The sequence below is a fragment of the Drosophila willistoni genome (genome assembly GCF_018902025.1).
Source record: "Drosophila willistoni isolate 14030-0811.24 chromosome 2L unlocalized genomic scaffold, UCI_dwil_1.1 Seg168, whole genome shotgun sequence".
Classification (NCBI taxonomy): domain Eukaryota; kingdom Metazoa; phylum Arthropoda; class Insecta; order Diptera; family Drosophilidae; genus Drosophila; species Drosophila willistoni.
This window is the reverse complement of record NW_025814047.1, coordinates 2,202,017-2,227,089: the sequence shown is the minus strand read 5'-3', so window position 1 is coordinate 2,227,089 and position 25,073 is coordinate 2,202,017. Positions and strand designations below refer to the sequence as shown.

The following is a 25,073-nucleotide window of genomic DNA, read 5'->3' as shown; positions in this document are numbered from 1 at the left end:
GCGTCACATGCTGAGAGCTAACAAATTATGAATCCAATAAGACAAACTGCAAATATTTATTCGCAATTAATTTTTGTTTACATTGTATTTATCACACATTCACTTAGTGTTTCTCTTTCCTTTCTATACCTCCCCCTCTCTCTCTCTCTCTCTGTCTCTTAGTTCACAAGGCATTCGCATCATGCCTTAAAAATAGCAATTTCCGTATCCGCATTTTATGTTTATGATCTTTGCCACCTCCTGATGATTCTACTTTGTAGCTCAATTTCAGTCGGTGGGTTGTCCATTAAATTGTCATTTTCTAGGTAATATGCTCCCAGTGCCGATGTTCAGTTTATTGCTCTATAATTAGGTTAGCACTATGTATTTTTTTTAGTGGCCTTACTAAACTTGAAAATGATATGATAAAATTAATAAAAACCCAAGTACTAAAAGCACAATGGGAAGACTTGTGCAAGTATTTACATAGAACTTATAAAGTAAGTTCAACTGACTATGTGAGACGGGGAAGAAAAAATCGAATTTGTTTTATCACATCGAATTTCGATAAATTTTCAAACGCAGTGCGACATTTGCTAAGGCTTGTAGGGCTTCGACTGCGCCAATCTAAGAGAGAAATGGCTGGCACAATGTTTATCCAACACACACACACTGTGATAGGGATAGGGATAGTGAGGGGTGGTGAGGTGAGCTGAGGGGTAAGGCAGACGACCCCAAACCGAATTTCATGTCTTGCGGGTAGCACGAAAAATGGCGCATTGCTGTTGTCGTCGCCGTTGCCGTAGCCATAGCCGTAGCCGTCGCCATCGACAATGCCAGTTGGTGCATTGTTACTTCATTTTCTTATTCGTTCCATGTCCCCATGTCTAATTTCCAGAGGTTAACATACTTAACTTGTTGGCATGCGTTGCAATATATGCGAAATGCGATATGCGACAAGGCTGCAGATGCAACAAACCAAACAGAAACCAAGCTGGAAATGGATAAAGAAAAAGTAGCAAAAATCCATACAAAGTGTACAAATATTTAAACACCCAATCACCAATGAATTTTACAATTTATGCTTGGAATTAAGGTGCTTTAGAGGCCAATTTCCTAATCACTGTCATCACTGTCCGATGAACTTGATGAGAGAGGTTGGGAGATTAGATTGGATTTTCTAGCAGGCCGAGTTATCTTTGTCTCCAAGAGCATACGTTTATTGCTGTACAATGATCCACGACTTGAGTAGGGATCACGTGCCCTGGCAGTTTGTTGTATAAATTGGAGAATACTATGCGTAGTAATGAAGGAGCTGGCAACTGGATATACAGTATCACTATCAGCATCGGCGCGCTCCTGGGCACGACGGATATGTCTCTCCAATCGAGCCCTTACCAAACGCTCCCTAACAATTTGCTCGTTAAACTCATCCGAGTCGAAATGCACATCGGCAACGGGATGAACAAAGGTGCCTCGCTTTCTATAGTCGGTCAACTCATCGGTGGTCATATTCTTCGTCTTGATTAATTCGCTGAAGGCTATTTTAGCCTCCAGCTGCTTGGCTTGGGATCGCTTCAAGCGATAAAAGTCCTCGCGTTCATACTCCTCCAGTTCACCCGTAATGTACGTGTGAGTGTTAACTAGCCGTGGTATGAGAATGTGATCGAGAGCATTTACTCGCATATTTGTTTGATGCGAAGCCTCCTTCAGCATGCGGACCATGTACTCCATTGAGGCGTACTCGACGAGTTCGACAAGGGCATCGTAAAAGTTACTGCGCATAGTTTTCACCTGAACGCCGCCACAACTGAGACCTGCCATGGGAAATGCCTCGTCCCCATCTTGATTTGTATCTAGTACGAAATTGTTAAGGGTTACGCCCACAATCTTTTGTTGATTGCGGCGTATACTGGTCTTGGCCGATCTGCTGCTGTCGGCCACAATCAGCGGCTTAAAATCTGCTCCCAGCAGATTTGCTTTAGCCACTGAAAATATCGCTTTACGCATTTTCTCGTCTACTTTCTCTTCGTGATCCATCATCCGTCTTCGGATATCACGTAACTGCATATCAATGGCATCTCGTTTTCGTTTGAGCAGACCCATGCCTCGTTTGGCCGATAAGATACGCTGCTTCATCAGGACCGAGTTGGCCCGTGAAGGGAATACCGCTAGTCTGTCATTCTGGGCCATTTTCCACTTATTCCAAGCATAAGTTCCTAAACAAATCTGTTTGACAACAATTTCTGACGTTTAAAAAATGCGATCTAAGGAAAAGCTTACTTAGGTGAGGCAAAAAAGGTACCATAAAATTGATGTCCTTTCGTCGGAAAAATTAAGTGCAATGTTTAAAAATGTTGAGGCAAATTGAAAATTTTCGGAAAGACAATGCAGGTTTTAGTAATGAAGAGTATTTTACATTTTACTTGTACTTAGGTTTATTTTAAATTGTTTTATTTAGATTTAGAACTTATGTACATTTTTGATTTACGACCAAAGAAGCTTTTTTCGATAATCAGGACAATAATCTGTAGGGCTGGGGTAATCCCAAAGACCGTTTCAATGAGAGCTATATGTCACCTGATCGTTATAAAATTTGTCACAACCATTAATAAATAGACATTTAATAAGTTATTGATAAAGGTCACTCTTTTTGACCGATCTTTTCTACGATATAATCCCCCGAACTTGTTAAAGTTGAACAAACAAAAATTAATCTGAAAAATAATCAATTTTATGGCAATTCCAGGGAAAAAACAAAGTAATTACATTTACTAAGTCACTCTTTTCTACCGATCGTTCTTTTATTTAAGCTATATGATATAGTCACCCGATCTTGGTCAAATTTTAGCAGTCATTTATAATGTATTAAACTGGCAAATATGTTACGATATGATGTGAAATCAAGGGCTTACCATTAACCTAAGTTTCGGAATTGTCTAACTTTTATTTTGTCGCAAATATAGGGTACATCAGAATCGACTTGCGCCGGCGCGACCATTACAAAAGTACCATTTTTTACGAATGTTCACGCAAAAGGGAGACGACAAAGAGCAAAAATGAGGCAGACAAAAACAGGGAGAGCGAGAGAGAGCTTTAACAGACTCGAATTTGAGCAATAACAGTCTCTGTTATTCTCAATTGCTTTAACAGGCCTTTAACAGATGGCGAACGCCAGAGAGCAAGAAAGAAATGGCAAGCAGTGATGTCAATCCAATAAAAAAGCTGAAATCAAAGAGAAGAAGTAAAAAAAGCTGAAAATTAGAAATTGAAGCGGAAAAAAATCATTTTTTTATGTTTTATTAAATTATTATACTATTTAAAGAATTCTGATAATCCCGACTAACTCTACATTGGCTTGGGATTTGTTATCGTTCGACAGATTTATACCAATTATTCTGATGTAATTGGAAGCCTAGCTTAGGTATTTAGAGAATTTTGCATGCCTTTGCAATCTATATGGATAAAAATTACTCTCGGAAAAAAACAGATTTTGTTATTATCGGTGCTCAGGCAAATTATATTTTCTAGCTTAGATTTTACAAGGATAAGGCTTTACAATATTTGTTTATTTTCATTTCTTTTATACTATTGCCGGCAATAAAATCAAAAAGCTTAAAAAAGCCAAATAAATTACAGAATTCTCGCTCTCCGCATTTAGTCGTCAAAAAAGCTAGATTGTTACCACTGATGGCAAGAGCGGGTGGAATGAAAATAAATACAAAAGAAAACGGCGAAAGAGTACAGTTACAAGTTGAAAGTTGACCGTTGCGGACGGAAGTTCTTATTAGGATCGTGAGTTCATACCAAGAAAAAAATAAAAAGAACACCAAAAATAATTGTAACAAATTGCAAAAAATCCAACTAAGTCTGAGGGAAACGGAAAAAAAAAAACAGTGAAAATATCCCTACAGAAAAAAGCGAATTCAATAAAAATAAAAATCGAGCGACATTTTTATACACATTTTGCATTTTAGCCTCTGGCCCACCTACCTACTCTGGCTGTCTTTTATATATTTCTATATAATATATAAAACGAGAATATTTGCCGTGTGCGCGCGTGTGTTTGGCATATTTCGCACAATAGAAAAGAGAGAACAAAAAAATCAAAAAAAACCCCGAATGAAAAAAATATATAAAAAATAAGAAAAGAAACGCAAGACGATGAAATATTTTGTATTAAAATTCGGCCAACTCAGAGCATATGAGAAATTGCCACGCTGAAAGAAGCAAAAAAAAAAAAAAGCGAAAAAATAGCGTCAAGTCTCGCAGCGTTTGCTTTGCGTTTGGTTTTTGTTTTTTTGTTGTTATTTTTGTTGTATTTTTAACCTTCTATTCTTTTCCGAACGCCGGGAACGCCGCATTTTTTTCGTCTTGATTTTTTTTCTGTTCTCTTTACACTTTTTATGCCAGTTTCTGTCTGGTTTTAAATAAATAGTTATCACTCTCTCTTTAGCTCAACCATTCTTGTTCTTCTTCTTCATTGCAGTGTGTTATATAGTTTTTGCTGAACGTTAGCAAAAAACAAAAAAAAATAAGAATACAAAAAAAGAAAGAAAAATCGAGTTTTAAACGCGAGTTTTCCCCCCAAATAATTCCAATTACACATACCAACAAACAACATCAAATCTCGCCCCAGTAGCGCGCGGATTAACAAATTTAGTTACTCTTTCCAACAACAACAACCACAAAAAACCTAACAAAAATGGTAAGTTTATGCATTTTGACTACATATGCACGTGTGTGTGTGTGTTTTTCTATTTATTTATTATTTGTTTTCTGTCGAAAAATTCCATTGAAATATCAACAATTTTGGCAAAAAAAAAAGCGCCACCGTCGCCACAAAAATGTCCGAGTAATAATATCCCCTTTTCCCCTTCACACACCAATTACCCCAAAATTTGCTGTCTCTGTAAGAATGTGTGTGTGTGTGTGTGTTTTTTTTCAATTATATTTTGTTTATATGGTTTTAGCGGCTTTTCATCATCTGTCCGCGTTTCACACACACACAACCCCCGATTTGAAAAAAGCAGCTGTCCTCGAACATTGTTTTTTTTCACCCCAAATTGTTTAAAAAAATTAAAACTGGTTTTTCACCCCCAAAGAAATTTTGTTAAAACTGTCATCTTCATTCGGCCAGAACCCCTAGAAAACTCGATCACAACTTTCACAGATTAGCAATCAATTTTTTTTTTTTATTAACAACATTAGAGAGCGCTAAGAAAATAACTAATAACTAATTTGTTTGATCTCCATCAAAAGTTTCTCATAAAAATAATGAATCTAGTAATTGATTTTGTGAGAACTTACTTAATTGCTTATAGATAATTAAAAAATTAATTAAGTAGAAGCTCTAGTGTCGACTTTCTGTATACCATGCACCAAGGGAAAAACTTCCTATAACCAATTTCAAATGAAGGCCAAATTCGCCCTTTTGGCTCACTTGGTGAGAAACGTTTAAACACCTAAATTAACTAACTGTAATCAGAGTTTTATCAAATTTTATTTACTGACAGATGCAAAAATATTACTTTGTCAAATTTCAATATTCTGAAGAAAGAAAACAACTTTTTGAAATAAACTTAATTTAATGGCTCTAACTGTTATAGCCTCTAATATGTATTTGGGCATGGCTATATTGAATCGGCGGGTCAAGAATATATGTATATACCTTATACACTTTTGCCTGTTACATACATAATAACGACTATAATATACCATTTCTCACCCTATGAGTGCATGGTATAATTATTAAAACAAATTACTTTATTTTAAAATTGTGTGATTTTTCATTACTTTGCGCGTAATTAGTTTGCTGGCACAAAAAAAAAATTCCATTAATTTTAACCTCATTTACATCAATTAAATTTATAGGATGTAGTACCTACCCCCACCCTTAACAAATATTGAAATAACAAACAGACAGAAAACAACAACTAACTTTATTCTTATCATCATCACAAATTTCCTAAGTAACACCTTGAGCATTTTGCTTAGTCCACCACCTACCTCTCAATCATTCTTCTTTTCTCTCCCTTCCGTCCCCACACCAACCTCCTTTAATCTGGGTAGCACCTCTCTGTAGAAATTTAGTCATAAATCAACTAATATATGACAAATTTGTCGTACAAGAAAATGCGGCACACGCGGCGTTGCCATTGCCATTTTTTTTGTTTTTTATCAGCGATTTTTCAAAGAACACACAATCGAGAGATTTGCCAGCAGCTACAACCGACCCAACCCCACCCCCAACCCCTTCTCTATCAATATGTGTGAGAATATTGATGTGATTAACAACAAAACAGCAAAACGCTACTATGATGGACGGGGGAGCCGGCATATTGATTTGATTTGCTTTTCGTTTGCATCTTCTTTTCGTTTACTCATCTCCTCCTCGTCTCCTTCAAGCATTCTTTCATAGTTTTTCTTTTTCTGCTTTTATTTACCGCATATTTGGTAGGTCGCCGCAAAAAAGAAATTGAGGTTAGAATCGTCGCATAGGTGGATTGGGAGGTGTGGAGGCGGGCGAGAAATAAAAATTCTTTGGCTTTTTGAGGAATTTTCTTTCTCTCTTTCTCATTTTTGCGCACAACGCTCTCTCTGCTGATCTGTTGCTGCGCACTCGGCGGTGGCTCTCAGTTGAGAACACATACATACATACACATACACAAGTAAAATATTTGTATGGGGACTGCTGCCGTTAGCCATACATATACATACATATACATAAGCATGTATTTCTTTTGCCGTCTTTTTCTCTTGACAAAATACGAAGAAAAATTGTGGTTAAAATCGAATTCGTCTGCCTTTGTGGTAGTAATCGGTGGGGATTTGTCAGTTGTGTGAGCGGGTAGAGGTAGGTGGGGAATTTTTTTTCGTTATATCTCTTTTGGCGCATTTTCTCTCGTTCTACCCGATTCGCTCAAAACGTATTTTGCCGCAATGCGGGTAAATGTTTCGCTCTCTTCAAGAGAGAAATCATTTTTGCCCCTCTTTCTGTGTGACTTTTGTCTCTCTTATTTCTGGCATTTACTTTCTTCTTTCTCTCTTTCATTTCTTTTTTACAGTTTCTGCTTTTGCTTTAGTTTTTGCTTTCGTTTTAGCTTTTTGCTTTTGTTTTTCAGCGACATAACGGCATTTTATACACAAACACTCGCAATATAATCCTTTTAATGAGTCTTATCATTGAATTTGGCTCTTTCCAATTGGATTACTTTAAGTGAAATAGGCTCGAAAGGCTTTTGAAGATGACAAATTCTATATTTTTCGATCCTTTCACAATTTGGAAAGTTTCCAATCTTCTCGACTTTGTGAGTTCCAAGTACTGGTTGCAAATTTCGCAAATTTTTCCAATTTGTAACTGTTAATATTAGTCAACAGGCTCCTTGAGATATCCATTATTTTTGTTGAACAATACAATTCAGATTCAACAAGCCAAAATTTATAAAAATTGTTTAAATGTTTTAAACAAATCGAAAGCATTTGCCTGGTTTTTACATCTGCGCACAATTTTGTACAGTATTTCAATTTTAATACTTGGAATTTTCCTTAAATATTTGTATAGTTTATTATGGTCAATATCATGTTCTATAAAATTATAAAGTTAAAACACACAACAAATTTAATTTAACAAATTCTTTTTCTTGGTTTATAAGTTACTTTTGAATTTGCTTCTTCTTTTCTCTCTAGTTTTTCCTTTTTAGTTACTGTCTGACTTTTTCCAAACAAATTTCGTGCCCTTCCTTTCTATTCCTTCGCAATAATGTACTTTACTTCATCGCGGTCTTTCTGCTTGGTCTCCAAAATAGGGATTAGGGATTTGAAAATTCCTATTCTCATTCATTAGGTTCTATATAATTTCATTCATGGAATAAGAAAGGAATATGCAAAATATTTGTCATGTCGATAGTTGTAATAACCAAGTTTTAGTTTGGGCAACGATCGTGAATAAAACTTCTTTTAGAACAAGAAATTTGTTATGTTTTGAGCCAAGGTAATAGGCCCTTGGCAGAGGCGACGTGCATAATGAAGAAAAATTCCTGCCAGACGTCGCCGCTGTCAATTTTAGCGTCGACGCATTAACCACATAATCCAATTTTCCTTTCCTCTTTCTGTTTCTTCTACTTCTATTTTGCTTTTGTACTTTCTGCGTTTGCTTTCTGATAAGGACAAACGACCACCCAACACCCATATCCACCCATCTACAACCGACCCCACCTACGCCCCCTGCTTAATTTAATTAGCAATTTTTACAGCTCACGCAAAATGCAAACAGCTTTTAATTAAAATAAATCGTTTACGTGCTCGATTTCTGTTTTGTGATTCATTCGCTTCTCCTCGTTCTATTATCGCACCTCTCTCTCTCTCTCTCTATCCCTCTTTCTCTCTCGTGTTATCTGGCATTGGCTTTGAGAGTTAATCATCTGAGTTTTTCGCATTTCTCTGTTTGCATGATCTTCAAAGTTTGTTGGCTTTTTATCATTCTATACAAATAATTACACAAAAAAACAAAGTGGCATCAATTTGGCTAACCGGGTTTGCCTTTTCAAAGGATCGACGCGACCTTATCACATGACTTCCACCTATCGTGACTCTATAGCTTTTCTTTTACTGTCGCTCTCGATTGACTACATAATATAACCTCTAGCTAAATAAAAGGTTGTGAAACTTCAGTGCTCAGTCATTCATACAATACATCATATTTAATGGAAAGTTTAAAAAAAATGTATTTTCAATGACTCATTTGACTTGTATGTGTGCTGTGTGCTGACATCATTATAATGATGATGATGATGATGATTATATCTATGATGATGACGAACACATGATGTTAAGTCTAGAAAACCCACATTTACAGCTCATTTAGCGCAGTTTAGTGCAGTTAAACTAAAAAACATCTATGTATGATTAAAGCCATTCATAAAAACATGAACCAAGCAAAACCAGTCAAGACCGGCCAACCGGCAAAACTCTTTTTTGCCATCGACATTATCATAAAAGAAACAGAAACAAAAAAAGAGTTTGTGAAACTCCAGTTGAAACCTGTTTAAAACCGGCAAAATGATGTATGAGCCAGTTTGTTACATTTCTTTAACCTCTTTTTGTTTGGACAACGAAGAATATCATAAATCTCGAAATTTTAATTCATTTGCTGCTGGAACTAGTTCATTTATATGGAAACGTGATTTAGATTCATAATTTCTCTACTTGCATTTTGCTTGTGGAGGCGGCGGCGGCATCTGTTTTGGGCATATAAATGAATTGGCAATGAGATTAACTCGCCTGCCAAATCCCAGCTAATATTCATTTACCTCCCCTTCACTCCCCCCCTCCTTATTCGTGGTGGGGACTTGCCATTAATGGATCTTTTGGGTGGGCGGGATTTTGTTACCATAATTTGAGCTTTAGGGAGGCTGTTTTTGCCTTAGTCATGCCTCTGACGCTTTGCCCGCCAATTGGCAGTGACATAACCCTATTAAAAAACCTTATCTACGAAAAAAAAAACCATTCGGTTTGTCGATAAGCAGCAACAGCAGCCCAAAATTCAATTGACGCCAACGCCCTAGCCAACTGGCTAGTTGGGCAGGTGCAACCAAACAGAGCTCTTAAAATTAACCCGTTTCAACCCGTTCAAACTATGATTAGATAAAATGTTGATTTGGCTTTAGTCAAAGTACTCTTTTATGTATTTTATACCCCCATACATACATACATACATACGAACATACCGTTATAACTATATCTATTATGATTTCAAGTACAATTGTAGAAATTCTTGTATGGAAAATTTACGATTGCTAAAGACATATGAAACGGAAGTTGGCCCATAAATGCGCTCAAACATCGGGTTTGCTTATTTCTCTGGGCCTTGAAGTGGCACACACATATATATATATATATATGTATGTATGTTACCTAGCCTAGTCAAAATTGCTGTTGGTTATGGCACAAATAGTTTCCATATATTGATTAGATATGGCCAAGTGGGGATTTTTAACTAGGCAAAGTAGAACGAATTTATTTCGAATTTCTCTAATCGTAAACTTTAGTTTTAACTTGGAAACTGAAAATCACGCGGCCCAACAATAAGATGAAAATTTTCGTATTATCAACTTACTCCTTATGCTATATACTATATACTATATATAGTATAGTCGAACAAAATCTCTGACGCAGCAAAAAGTTGTATATTATTTTTTCATTTGTTTTTAGTAACATGTTTTGGGTTTAATGATTAATGTTCATATTTGATATGCAAGTCAAAACATTTTATATATATAGAAAAATTTATAAACAGCTCGTTGCGGCGTTTTTTATTTTTATGTATAATTTGACCTTATCGCCCAAGTGAGGTAGCGCATTCAAACATTTATATACAAAATTTTATTTACATTAATCAGTATGTCGACTTTTCATATACTCAGTAGTGTTTATAGCACTTTAGATTAGAACCAAATTCAGTTGGAGTAAAAAAAACCCAAATGAGGACCTTAATTATAGAATTTCCCAGACATATATCGGCCCCAAAGTAGGTCAATTTGAGACCATGTCTAGCAGAAGGACGTTGTAGCTCTTCAAGATCAGGGTCTAAATCGTTTTCCTATACTTTAATTTTGCTTGTGAGTGTTATTAACTTACGTATACTTGATGCATTGGTGGACATGCTTTGTAAACAAATTAGGCTCACGTCTTGCCAATTCTCTGTTACCAACTATGTGTGACTCTCTCTCTCTCTCTCTCTTTATCTCTCTGAAATTAGCTTGCCTTTTGTAGCAGGTTCTTGAGAAGTAAACCTTCCTCCTCTTGTTCCTCTTCAATTAACCAACTGAGGGAATGAATGACAGCAACTCACACGCCTTGTCATTCATCCGGCATATTTGGTTTTGGGTGTCTTTGTTATTGTTATTGGCTATTTACTCATACGCTGACGTCAATATGTATGTTTTTTTGTTTTATTTTCAACTCGACGGAAACTTAACACTTTTCAAGATACCATAACAAGATACATTCATTTTATCTGTAGGTACATATATGTTTCTGTGTGCCTTCTTTTGTTGCCTTGCAAAATTATTCTAATTCCATGACATTGACTTGATGATGAGGTGATGCGATGTAGACACAAGTCTTCTCTTCTATTCTCTCTGTTTGACGTTTTCTTTCTGTCCGTTCGGCCGTGTGTCTGTCTATTGTTCTTGTTGAATTGCAAATTGAATGACGGGAAGTTAAAATTTTACCGTTACAATTTGTTGTCCTCCGTTTTTGACAGTTTTGTTTTGCAAATGAAAATCGAAAATGAAATCGCATCAAAGTAGCCATTTGAAAAACACTTCATAAACTCTTGACAGCAATTATAAAAAGGAAAACATCAGCATAAAACAAATCACTTAAGAAATATGGTATATACCACAAGAAAAAGAGATAGATATACATATAAACTATAATTTATTAACTTGTCATCATCTCTTTCTCTCTCTCTCTCGTTGTTTATTTACAGGCCGATCAGCTGACAGAGGAACAAATCGCCGAATTCAAAGAGGCATTCTCGCTATTCGACAAAGACGGCGATGGCACCATCACAACAAAGGAATTGGGAACAGTCATGCGCTCCCTGGGACAGAACCCCACAGAGGCTGAGCTGCAGGACATGATAAACGAGGTCGATGCCGACGGTAAGTCGAATATTAGAAAAGAAAACTGAATTATTGGGATCTTTGGGTCGATCATGGATCGAAAGCTAAATAGATATACACACAGTGTGTGTGTCTTTTTTTTTTGAAAGGGTCGACTCTATTTTTATACCATAACATAATGTTTGCCTAATCCCTGACAAAAACAAAAGACAAGACCAATCAACAGACTTGAAACATACATACAAACGGATAGTCGGAACATTTTGGCTAAAAATATGCAACAAAAACACGTCATAGCCATTAAAAATAGATTTTCGAAAAATATTTTTGCTGTCAGAGTAAGAGAATGTGAATGCAGAAGAGATGAAAAGACCACCAGAGACCTTCTTTTCGCTTGTCAAAAGGTAATGCTCTGATGTTTTTCCACTGTTCCATTTTGTTGAAGAAGGAGGAGGAGGAGGTGGAGATGGAAAGGAAAGAAATGAAGAGTAGGAGGCGTAAATAGGGAAAAGGTTTGCAGAGATGTACATAGATCCCCCTCTCATTTTCAAAAGGGGAATGCATTTTTGGCGGTGGCAGCGCCGGCGGGTCGATGTGAAAATGAAAATGTGTCGTCCGTTTTTCAGAGGTTTATCACCTTTTGCCAAAAACTACTACCAGAGAGAGCACGGGGGAGCAAGTAGGAGGATGGCGGACAGTCAGAAATTATGCTCGTGTGGCTTTTTATATGTACTTATGTATTTTTAGCAATTGTGAAATGTGTCGAGCAGCAGCAGCAGTAGCAACATATCGCATACATTTTGCGGGATCGGTCTTCTTCCTTCTTCTCTATATAAATTTCACAAAATTATAAATCATTTTGTTATATTTTCTTTTTCCTGCGCTCTGCCTGCCACATCGGCCATTCCTGGGAGTAGGAAGAACGGGAGGAGGAGGAGTGAGGGGTAGGCGGAGGGTGATGCACACAAGAAAAGAAAAAGAACAGAATGTAGAATGTAGGCCAACTGTTACCACCTCCCTCCACTTGGCCCACCCGTTCCTTTCCCTGTCTTTTTCTTGGACGCAATTCGCTTAGCAATTCAATTAGAACTTCGCAATGAAAAGGAGCAAGAAATGTAAAGAAGAAGAGAAGAGAGTCAGCCCCACCCAGAGAAAAAAAAAATACCAAAAAAGAAATTCCAAAGCGTGTAACAAGTAAAAAAGAAAAGTGAACAGAACAGAATCCAGAATCCTTTTGTCGGTGGCTTACTTCGTTTACAGTTCGTCCTCTTCTCTGGCTTGCCCCCTTCTTCCTTCCTCCATTTCTCCCACTTTGTTTCACTTGTTTTTCATTCTTCTTTCGGCATTTGCTGTGTGTGCCGTGCTGCACGTGCGAGTTGTGTGGTGCGCATGTGATGAAAAATCCAGGGCAAAATCTGCACAAAAATTCTATGCTATTCTATGGCCCTCCGCCTTTGACTGCGCCTGCGCTGTTTTGTTTTTGGTTCTTTTTTCTTTGTGATAAAGGATGGAATAGAGATGGCAATGGACCCCCCCTCCCCATCAAATATAAGGAGTATGGTGGGTTGGGGTGGGATAAAGTCTAACAACTGCTTATCACCCAGAGCTAAAAATAGTTTGGAGGCAGGCACTTGAGAGTCTGCCTTTGCCTTTGCCTTTGCCCCTTTACACCATTTACTTACCCCCTTTTCCCCTAGCCCAATTCAGAACAAGTTGTTCTTCGTGTTGTTTTTGTTGTTCCTTTTCGCTTGATGGCTTTCGTTTGAATGTTTTTTGGTGGATGGGGGGTTGATTTTGAGGTTAAGATGTGAAGAGGTTAAGTAGAGTTAAAAAGTTTTGTATAAAAGTCAACGATAATTGTTGGTCTTTAAACAGAAATCGGTATTTTTCATAAATTGTTAAGCTACTCAAAAAAGAGTTCAACATTTTAAAATTTACTACTTTAGTTGAGAAATTATAAACAAATATTTGATCTATCTTCAGTTTTAAACCCATTGTTAAGACATCTTGAAAACATATTCTTATAGTATAATAGTTCTTGCATTTATGACCATTTCTTAAGCTTTTTAGTAAATTTCGTTAATTATGATCTTGTCAGCAAATTCCTTTGATTCGATTGTTAATAATCTTTTTAATAATCCATTATATAATTTTATTTCAAACGAATGAAAAATACGTGTGTTTGCATATCATATTTTTGAAAAAATTTGCTGTTTATTCATTTCCGTGTCTTAAATTTCATATATTTATATGGAGTTCACAATATTTGCTTATGTTATCATTTGTATACTAACAAACATTCCAATTTGAATCAAATGAATATGATTCTTGTCGTCTGAAACATTATGCATTCATTACTTGAAATTTTAGTTTGTCGTCATCGTCGTCGCCTCTGGATTGAGATGATGATGATGACCAAACTGACGCCAAACAATCCAATTTCAATCCGAATCCAAACAACCAGACGGAGCCGGCATACAAATGACCGCATTAGATTCCCTCCCTTCCCCTCTCGCCAGGCCCAGACCAGACGATTCAAATATGAATGCAAATGGAATGACAGAATAATTGTCCAGTCCATATACATTCATACACACCCATCCCACCCACCCGACAACTATATATAGATATATATAAAATAAATAGAAATGAGTCGCATTCGCACTCCCTCTCCTCCCCGCCTCTGTGCTGTCTCTCCCCTCCACTCGTATAACTAAATTTAGCAAGTCAGCGCCGCAGCAAGAAGAGAAAAATCTTATTAAAATTTTAAATTGTCTGCAAATACTACACAACTTGGCGAATCCATTCGTTGAAATTCAAAATGAAATGGAAACCGAAAATGTTCATACTCTCTGTTGACATGTATGTACATACATACATACACACGTACATCATCCCGATGATGACGACTGCGGCAAGAGCCTTGTCAATTCTATCGTCTAAGGCGTGTCTAACTTGGCCAAAAAGAACACACACAAAAATGGCCACAAATTTTCAACGTTTTTGGGGAAATCCTAAAGACAGAGGTCGGCCGGCAAAATAGTGATTTTTCTTCCGCACCACCACCTGCCGCCATCACCCACCAACACCACCACCACCACCCGCCCTTAGCCACAATGGGTCGGTTGGTCGGTTGGTCGGTCAGTTGGCAGCAGCATCCGTCGTCAAAATGATTTTAAATAGAATTTAGACGGGGGCCAGCAGGCCACGGCGGAGGCATTTAAACTGAAGCCACCCGTCGATATTTTATTTTGTTGCTATTTTCGACAAAACACAAGAATTTAAAAATTATTTATTTATCTTTTCGTTTTTGGCTTATTATTATTTCAATGTTGCTGTTAAATATACTAAATACAATATGTATGTATTTGTTGCCCATTGAATAATAATAATACTTAAAATTAGACCGATTTCATTTCCTTCCTATTTCGTTTTTCTTCTTATTTGCTATTAATTTTTCATTGGCAAATATTCAAATCATATCATGGCAAAACAAGAGGAAAGGGGGGGGCAAAAATATTGGTTTATCGTTCGTCTTAATTATTTATTTAGCTGGATTTGCTCAATTTTTAATGTAGTTTCCAGTCAATTCTCATTTTTGTTGCTTTTAATCACCTTTTCGTGAATGAAAAGCATTGAGAGGAGGCCCAAGGGGCTTTCTGTGTGTGTGTGTTATTAGGGAAAAGACTAATTAATTAAGTAGATTGCTGTCATTGTTTATTTGCGATTTAAGTTTTTGAATGAATAAAGAAAAGAGGGGCAACGGAAAGACGACCTCAATGTTTAAATCAATTTTGAAAATCAATTTATACGTCTCTTAAACTAATTAGCAGCCAAATCCTTCAACTAAGTGTCGTGAACTTTTAAAGGACATTTTACTTTATCCTAAAAGTGTTTTTAAGTAAAGATTTTAATACTTTTTCTAAACTAAGTTATCACCATCTAACTGGATGATGGAAATAAATTAGATTAACTATCTCTGTTTCAAGAAACTTTTGCATTGTTTCAAATCCAACAGTATCTGATTGAAGTAAAACAAACAACAATCATTATTTTGGAATATGTGTTTTTTCTTTCTTTCTATGATCTTAGATTTGCTGAGAATTACACTTTTTGGAGGTCGCCAAATGAAGCAACACATTCTAGATACATTTTGGGATGATTTTTGTTATCCTTTTTATTTCAGCTCAAATGAGCTTAAACGTCTCCTCTATTTCTCTCTCTCTATCTCTCCTGTGGCTCTTTATTTTTGCCTTTTTGCTATCTTATCTTTAACCATTTCCAAAAAAGCAAAGCAATAAAAACACATTGCTGGTTAGCTACCACTCCCTTGCCTTGCCGATCTCCTGGCTCCTCCTGGCTGATGGCTGCTGGCTGGCTGAATGGTTGGCAAGCCCCAAAAAAATCATTACATTATCCACAAAATGACCCCACGCTCAATTTAGTTTCGAAAACAACATACACATGGGAGCAAACATTTTTATTATATATTTTATAGACAATCGCATCAAAGGCAAAAAACTTTTTCGACCCGGGCCCCAGTTGCTCGGAGGACAGAAGGTGGTAGAGGACAAGTAGTAGTAGTAGGAGAAGCAGATGAAGGAGGTGGTGGAGTGGATGGTGAAGTAAAGAGAGTCAATAACAATTAAGGCCTCTGGCAAAGTTTTTACTTTTGCAACAACAAGAAAAAGTTTCGTTTCACTCATAAAATAATACACAAACAGAAAGTCGGACAGACAGTCAGACATACAGACAGATGGACGGACGGAGAGAACCATCCACCGGATCTGAGATACAGTTGCTAAACTATGCAGAACTTTAAAACTGGAATGTGTTCTTTCGTTTTTTTTGGGTTAGTGAAACTTTTTCAATTAGTATAACAAGAAATTTTGTATGACCTAACGATCCGGCCGTCCAAGCGACCACTTCATTTAAAAAGCTTTTCCCTCCTCGCCCTGCTACCAATATTTGAAAAGGTGGCTCAAACTTTTGCCTTACATTGTTTCTATATGCACTGGCAAATTGATGAATTATTTCCATGGAAGTTAAATTACCTAAAAGACTTAATATGAGAAAAGTGTGCATGATGACTTTTTGATATGTATTTAATAGGCATATTTAGTTTAGAGGCAATAACTAATACATTAAGCATTTAATTAAAATTGAGAAAAAGGATGATGAAAGAGAAAAAGATTCGTTTTTCCCAAGAGGAGCAGTCAATGTAGGGTCAGTTCACAGATTGACTAAAACTTTTCAGTCAGCTAAGCTCTGACATACATATAAATATGTGTCTGACAAACGTTTGACCTTAGGGATAATATCCTTCTATTTTTTTTTTTCATGCGCAAGGGCATAGGCAAAAACGTGAAAGGAATTTGAATTTGTCTCATCTCTCAAAAGCAAGTAAACTGATTTAGCTTAGCTTATTTTTCTTTTTCTTTCACTTGATGTCTTCTTCGACGTCAGTCTCTGTGTGTTTGTGTGTGTGTGTGTGTGTTTGTGTGGGGGGTGTGCTTGTCTGGCCTAATCCTTAAAGTTATCAACGCCATGTTACGCATACGCCACGTGTACAACCGACCAAAAAAGTTTGTCAGCGCTTAGACAAATATGAAAATATGCTTGATTATGGCTGGCAGGGATTTGCCTTTTGGCTGACTTGTGGCCCAAGCAAAGAAGCTGAAAAAATGTAAGAAAGTAAATCCCAAACTTCATAATAAAGAAAAATGTTTCTTTGTTGGGTAAATTGCTTTTGGCAGCTGAAAATAAAGTTGCTGCTGCTCATGGATGGGGGTCAGTTGTATTCTTGGGGTTTGATACTTTAAGAAAGGAAAACATTTTGCTCTTGTTTTTTGTTTGTTTCTATGTACATACATATATTAATTGAATTCTTGTTGTGTTTTAGGCAACGGTACAATTGACTTCCCAGAATTCCTTACAATGATGGCACGCAAAATGAAGGACACCGATAGCGAAGAAGAGATCCGAGAAGCCTTCAGAGTTTTCGATAAGGATGGCAACGGCTTCATCTCAGCGGCCGAATTGCGTCATGTGATGACAAATTTGGGCGAGAAATTAACAGACGAGGAGGTCGATGAGATGATCCGTGAGGCTGATATCGATGGTGATGGTCAGGTCAATTACGAAGGTAAGTCACCGCCTCGACGTTTTGAATTTGAGTCACACAAATTATATTGGCACATGATATACTTGGTAAACTGATTCATTATTTTATCCCCCTACCTACCTACCTAACTACCAGTCCTCAGAGACTTCTAGCAGCTCAATGTTGTTTACATGTAGTAAATTTTGTTTTTCAGAGCCTTCTCTACACACACACACACACACACACACATATATATAATATAGTATAGATTCCTATATATCTATACGAAATATCTCATCTCTTTACAATGCGCATTTTTATTAGCCTTTTTGTTGTTTGTGTGTGCGTCTGTGTGTGTGTGTAGCTCTGTTTGGGTTTTTCTGTGTTGTGTTTTTCGTAATTTGTTTTAATTGCTCGAAAATTGAATTTTCAATTGAGCGAAATAGAGAGAAGATGAAAATCAAACTAAACGCCAAAAGGAATCCCAACAAGTAGCCATTAAAATCGGACAAAAATACTGAGAACCCGAAAGAGAAAAACAAACTACCACCAAACGGCATAGAGAGGAGGAGATATATCTACATATATATATGCTACATGCATACCATTTAGTATATCGAGGTGTACAGATGCTTCAAGTTCAAATAAAAATCGCTTTGGATCAAATAGATTAATCACAAGTAATTTATGAACAAACAGCTCGGAACAGAAGAAACCAAAAAAAAAGATAAAGAGCATAAAAATAGCAACTTTTAAACAAAATATGTTGGAAATAATACTAAGCTAATTTCATTTGATTCTAGGGAAAAGCAACAAAGTTGTCTTAATAACGCTAAATGGAAAAAGAGCCAAAAAAACAACAAAAAAACAGGGAAAATGCCACAAGGAAATAGAAAGCCATAAAATGTCCACAAAAATATATATATTCTTCTTTCTATAATTTTATTGTATTTAGGGTGAATGTTTCTCTGATATGATGACAATTATTTCCTGTCCTACTATCTTGACAGAGAGTTCTAAAGAAACATTTATTCTAGATCAGATAAGACTGCTCGTTAAGCACTTAAAGTTGAAGAAAAAATATTTAACATTCGATGTTTAGCTGTTTTGTATAGCCTTTAAAATTGAGTTGAACCGACTATATACCTAGATCAAGCGATCTTTATAGTCATAAGAACTCAGATGAATAAAATGTTGCCAATAGAAGTGGAATTGGCATTAACTAATGTATTATCAAGCCACATCATTAGAGATTCTTTCTAATCTCTGTCTAGTATGTAGCCGAATCAAAAGTTTATAGCTTTTTTAAGTTGATAAATCTAATTGAAAAAACTATTTCTGGCAGAGTAAGATTGATAGATGAGTAAAAAATGTTTGATATTTGTTTAAATATTGTAAGAACAATCAGTAAATAAAAAAGGAATACTAGTAGAGAGAAACAGAATCATTATAACTCCCATGAGTTTTGCAAAATGAAGCTTTTAAATAAGGTTATGACCCATTTACAAGAAAGCTAAAGCTCTTAATGCAGGCCAGTGTAAACGGGGACGTTAAAACCCAAAAAGAACCTTAAACAGAGCTCTTCTTAACGTCGTCACTGCTGTGGGCAAATGGGTCATAAATTAAAAGAAAATTTGCATAAATTTATTATTAAACATTTTCACTGTGCTTAACTTTTCATTTAACAGCAGTTGTAATTTCCTTTCGGTCGACAGAAATTGAAATGTTTTCAAGCAAAATAAATGTCACACGTAAATTCCACACTTAAATGATTAACCTCCTGCTGCTAAGAACACAAGAGAGGGAGAGGAATATAACAATTAAAATAAAATATAAATATTGTGCAATATTCTTTATTTAAATCGACGGCAAAAAGGCAATTTTCCTGTTGTGAACAAGCAAAAAAAAAAAAAAAATCTCTGCGAAAAAATTCGCAGCAAAACATAAATGAATGCTACAACGGCGAAGACGACTCTCCGACTCACCGTGTGTGTGTGACTGTGTGTGTATGTTGCCATTTGCTTATTGCCAATTAACCAAAGTCTTTATTGTTGTCTTGTTGCTGTTGCCTGCTGCTGCCTGGCCGCCTCTTTCTCTGCTCGAATCTCTGCCTTTCTTTGCTCATTTGCAAGTGAAAATTATATGGCGCAAACAATGGACCGAACCGGCGGCCTCATATATGTCTTATATACTATATAATATATAGATATATACACACATTCAGATATATTGCGGGGGGGATGAGCTGAGACTTACTTTGGCCAATTGCCAAATATAAAAATGTTGTCAGAAAACACACAAAAAAAAGGAAAATAAAAGAAAATAAAAACCAAATGCGTACTGTTCAATGTTGGGTCAACGACTTTAAGATACCCATTAGTGTGAAATATGCACAAAGCTATAGAAAATCTATTACAAAATTTCGTATATATAGAATATATAGAGTCTCATCTAATCGACTATCTATCTTCCTTCCGGAGGTTTCTTCTTTTTGAATCTTATGCCAACGTTAGGTCGAAAATAAAAACAATACGTTCATAATTTCCCGATTTTTTCCAATTTATTTCGAAGATTATTCATAAAATAGGCAAAGAATAGGTTATAAGATAGAAAAAGGTAGAATTTTCTAACTGATCCTGATCCTGCATTAGAAACAACTTGGAAAACGATTCATTCCTTTTTACTTAGTCTACTGGGTATTAAAAAAAGAGCAAAGCAAAAGACGAAGAAGAAATCAAGTCGAAAATCAAATAAAATGTTAAACAAAATACAAAGAAAAACAAATTAAATACACTAAGAATGAAAGGGAAGAGAGGGGGGACAGGGTGCTACACTGAACAAGGAAGGGATAACAGGCTAACAGAGGTGAGGTGTATGAGGAGGTGGTGGCTGAAAGTGAGCTGGCAAATGAATGTAAACAAAACGACGACAGATAAACAGCAGAGCCACCACCAAACCAACGCAAACCACAAAAAAAAAAAAAAAAAGAAAAGAAAAGTAGGAAGAGAATTTACGAATAATTTGCTAAATACGAATTTATATATACACCTATATAATATCGAGAGAAATGAACGATAGAACGATCCAGCTTAATTTCATTTTAATTGCTTTAGCTCCGAAATTTTGCGACAGCCGCACCTTTGCCCACAACAACAACAACAACGAAAAAAGGGGCGTGGATATTATAAGAAAGCCTTACCTATAACCTAAACTTAATCAAAGAGAGACGCGCCCCATTTTTCGATGTAATACAAAATAGAAACAAGGATCCGAATTTGAACCCAAACAAACCCTACCCTATGTAAATGTCAAGGCCCCCGCCGAACAGGTTAGGAAAACGAAAGGAGGAACTTACAAGAGAAGTCAATTTCGATTTAGATATTTCAACTTGAAATGGGTTGGGTCGTCCACGAAACAAAAGCAAGAAGAAAGAAATGCCAAAAATTTGCATATTTGACCGAGGGCGTGCCCAATAAGAAGACCCCTTCGACATTTCGCCCTCTCCCTCCTCGTGGGCTGGCTTTCTTGATTATAATAACGTTTTATTTTTAAGCCTTTTTTATGACCTTTTTGTCGGTGAGGCCAAAATTGTTCCCCATTATTGGCTTATATGATGGTTGGTGCGTGTTCGTTTCGTTTGTAATTCTTTCCTGCTTCTTGCATAATTCCCGGAAGTCTGAATGGTTCGACTTTCGAAGCATTTTTTTTTCAAGTGGTTAGCTGTCGAATGGCATTTAAATTGTGATCAGATAACTCAGAGTGAAATAATGATAAGATATAGACGAAAGATGTGTAGGCAAAATGTCTAAAGTGAAATGGAAAGAAAATCAGTTTTTTATTTGACAATGAATAGGACAACAATATTTGTTTGAATCTTTCCATAGTTCAATCTCAAAGTTTGCCAACTTTGTAGCCGATTTTGTAAAACCTTTTGTCTTAGTAATTAAAAATATGTGAAAAATGCAGTCAGCGGTCAAGCGACATCTGACCAAAAGGTGTAGGACGACCAATATCAATCAGATGAGCTGATGAACAAACGCAAGAGGCGGCAGGCATTCATTCGTTTAAAAATAGATAAGATGCACACACCTGATAAATTGGGGACACATGACCGACCATCATCATCATCGCATCCAAGTGATGGGCTGGGCTGGGTTGGGTGGAGGGGTGGGGTCGGGCTTGTTAATCAGTCTGTTTGGTCTCCTTATCCTCCCGTCTTTACTGATTGCGTCGATGATGCTCAACCGTCGTCTACGTCGTCGTCAATCGAACAATGGCCCAGCCATTGGCTATTGGCCATTGCATTATTTGCCGTCGGTTTTTCTGTGTTGTCTATTTTTGGTCCATATATATATATATATATATATATAATATTGTTAAGAGAGAGCAAAAAAAAAACATAATCCACTCTATTTATATATAGGAACAATCGAAATATCTGGCGATTGTCTGTCTGGTTTTACATACCCTGTAGCTAGACAGAGTTCAAGGGTAGTTTAAAGTCAACGTAATGTTTGTAAGAGTGCCAAAACATTTAGCTTTAATTTGTTCTATAGTATTAGAACTTTTCTTTTTATTTTGTTAATTATTCTGCAGGGTAATTGCAAAGTCGTTATGCTGTCTTGTTTGACAATTTATTTCGTTGCTGTACACCATGTAATAAATTATACTTGGCGACACTTTTAATGCATTCTATCCTCACTTTGCCGCATCTCGTGACTTGCTCGTTTATCTTATTGATTAGCTATGTTGCTGTTTGTTTGCTTGATTGATTGATGGATTGATTTATGGCTGGCTGCCTTTTAAATTAGGTTAGGCTGGCTTAATCATTCGTCTACCTGAACTCTTCAAGATTCTCGACGACGGAGCACTTGACCTTTGAATGAAAGTGTGAGATAGTTGAAAAATTAGGAATCTCTATGAAAATTTAACATTGATTCTATGGGAGAAAGGGATGGCAACATGCAAAAACAATAACTCTGTTCTCATCTTTCGTTTTTTGGGGATTCCCCTTGACCTAAATGACTATTTAGACTCTCTTTCTATTGACCTTTATGTTTGTGTGCCTTTAATTTGTTTTTTGTTTTTTGGTAATAATTTGCAATTGAAACAATTTCTAATTCTTTTCTTTACTTTTCTCTTCTCTATCTTTGCAGAATTCGTGACTATGATGACATCGAAGTGAAGCGTTAAATTATTTCTTTTTAAGCCTTTCTATTTTTTTAAGATGTTGACGAAGACTGTAGCTGTGCGCAACAAGATCGCGCCACGCTGTTGCTATGGACCCCAGTAAAAGATCTTAAAAAATTATAAAACAACAACAAAAATACCAACAACAAAGAGTTAAGCAAAAAAACAACAACAACAAAAACCATTTAAGAAACTTTGAAACATAAAAAAAAAAATGAAAACTTACACTTAATGAAAAACAAAAAAAAAAAACACAAGAAAAAACACATAATAGAAGAAGAGAAGAACGAAAGAATGAAAAGCAAAGGGAAAATTTAAACAAAAGCAAAAAAAAGAAAAACCCAGAAAAAATTACATTATACAAAACAGACAGCAACAACAACAACAACAACAGCAGCAAAATGAAAGATTGAAAAAACATAATTTTTAATGCAACAACAACAACAACAACAAGAAACAGCATACTTAACGAAGTCACCGTTTAAACAACCAAACAACAACAACAAATTTACTACTACTACTACACTTAACTACAGGCAAATCCACTACAAGATGATGGGAAAACGATGAAGAAGAAGAACAACCGTAACAGTAACAGTTATCTTATAAGTAGCCGTGCGGCGGACTGTGGAGCCACGCCCCAAAAATGCAAAAAACCCATTCGCCCTGATACAAACACACACACATATGTAGACAGTGGACAATTGGTGGCGCCATCTTGCGGTTGTTAGCATTTCTATGGGTGCGTTGTGCGTCTGCGTTCCGCTTTTTCAATTGTTAGGCGAAAGAAACAAAAATTATAAATGAAATAACTCTGTAAGCTAAATTGTTTAAAGTATAAACACAAAAAATTTGTCGATTTCGTTGCAAAAAAAAGAAACAAAAATAAAGAAAAACCGAAAGAAAAACAGAAAAATGATCAAATAAATAACAACAAAAAAATAAACTTAAAAAAAAATGTTACAAAAAAGAATTTGAAATTTTTGCAAAACTGGCAAAGTTTATATAGACATCAATACACACACACACACACACGAACACTACACCATACACCCCACACACACACATACACACACATGTCAAACCAACAACAACAACAACAACAACCACAACAAGAAGTAAAATATATTATAAATACAACATATATATATTATAAATAATGTAAAATCAAACAACAACAAATTCTTCTTATTAAATTATATTTAAATTTAAAATAATAAATATAAAAGAAATAAAAAACAACAAAAAAATAAAAAATAATAAAAAAAACAAACCAAACAACAAAAAAAAAAACCAACTACAAAATACATTTTCGATATTAAATTAAATTGAGAAACCAAAAACAGCTTTTGGTGCAGGATCAGGAGAAGATGAAGAAGAAGAGTATTGAAGGATGCTGAGGCAGGGGCCATTGCTTGCTCCTCCCGCTCCCTTCCCAACGAGATGTGTGCCGCGTAGCTTTGCATTGCAGATTTGTAGCGAACTTAAGCAAAAAGATCTATATACACATATATATATATATACATATAAATATAAATTGTCTATGATCAATATATATATATATATGGCAGAATGATATTTAGTATGCAGATCTAACATCAATCACACATTTCTCTTAGTCGATAAGCAGCAGCAAATACATCTATAAATACATATATATATAAATGTAATATTAACATAATTTTATTATAAAGAAATATACAAATTAAATATTTATATATATATATATATATATAACAGAAGAAGAAGAAGAATGGGCAGAGATCGAAAGAGGAGAAGAAGAAGAACAACAACAAAGATTTCATCAAACACACACATATATAAGGAGAAGTAGAGAAGAGGATTAAAGTATGGTTAAAAAAAGAAAACAAAAAAACAAAAGCAAAACAACTAGAAGACAACTCTAAGAAGCAGCATATTATGTTTATAAATAAATTATAAATATTATATATATAAATATGGCAACATTTAGCAAATGGGATACAGAAATTGTCCCAAGAATTAAGCAGCAAACAACAAAAAAAGAAAATGAAAAACAAAAACAAAAACAAAAACAAAGCAAAACTAAACTAATTAAATGTCAACCCATTTAGGCAAAGAAAACTAAACTTAAAAAGGCAAGAGCAATTCTAAGCATGTTTAAGTTTAAGTGACAGAATATATTAACACAC

The 25,073-nt window shown here is 35.7% G+C and overlaps 2 protein-coding genes across 3 annotated transcripts; one reads left to right on the top strand and one right to left on the bottom strand.

Annotated features, from left to right (window-relative positions):
• Positions 1-1,045: 1,045 nt before the first annotated feature.
• Positions 1,046-2,245, bottom strand: LOC6643441 (V-type proton ATPase subunit D). Its single transcript, XM_002066065.3, has one exon. It carries the CDS (start codon positions 2,170-2,172, stop codon positions 1,096-1,098), a length of 1,077 nt encoding a protein of 358 aa, XP_002066101.1. The 5' UTR covers positions 2,173-2,245; the 3' UTR covers positions 1,046-1,095.
• A 1,466-nt stretch (positions 2,246-3,711) lies between these two features.
• On the top strand, positions 3,712-23,731 carry LOC6643442 (calmodulin). 2 transcript variants are annotated; one of them, XM_002066066.4, is made up of 5 exons: positions 3,712-3,774; positions 4,469-4,687; positions 11,474-11,648; positions 17,512-17,754; positions 22,869-23,731. In XM_002066066.4, the coding sequence occupies exons 2-5, from the start codon at positions 4,685-4,687 to the stop codon at positions 22,895-22,897; spliced, it is 450 nt and encodes a 149-aa protein (XP_002066102.1). In that variant the 5' UTR covers positions 3,712-3,774; positions 4,469-4,684; the 3' UTR covers positions 22,898-23,731. The 2 variants fall into 2 exon arrangements, with proteins under 2 accessions (XP_002066102.1, XP_046865695.1); XM_047009739.1 differs by lacking the exons at positions 3,712-3,774; positions 4,469-4,687 and adding an exon at positions 11,355-11,375.
• Positions 23,732-25,073: the final 1,342 nt, after the last annotated feature.

Excerpts from the sequence above, each read along its gene's own strand:
- LOC6643441 (XM_002066065.3), bottom strand. The coding sequence starts at position 2,172 with ATGGCCCAGAATGACAGACTAGCGGTATTCCCTTCACGGGCCAACTCG.
- LOC6643442 (XM_002066066.4), top strand. Across the intron at positions 11,649-17,511 it reads AAACGAGGTCGATGCCGACG|GCAACGGTACAATTGACTTC; the intron begins GTAAGTCGAATA and ends GTTGTGTTTTAG. Across the intron at positions 17,755-22,868 it reads TGGTCAGGTCAATTACGAAG|AATTCGTGACTATGATGACA; the intron begins GTAAGTCACCGC and ends CTATCTTTGCAG.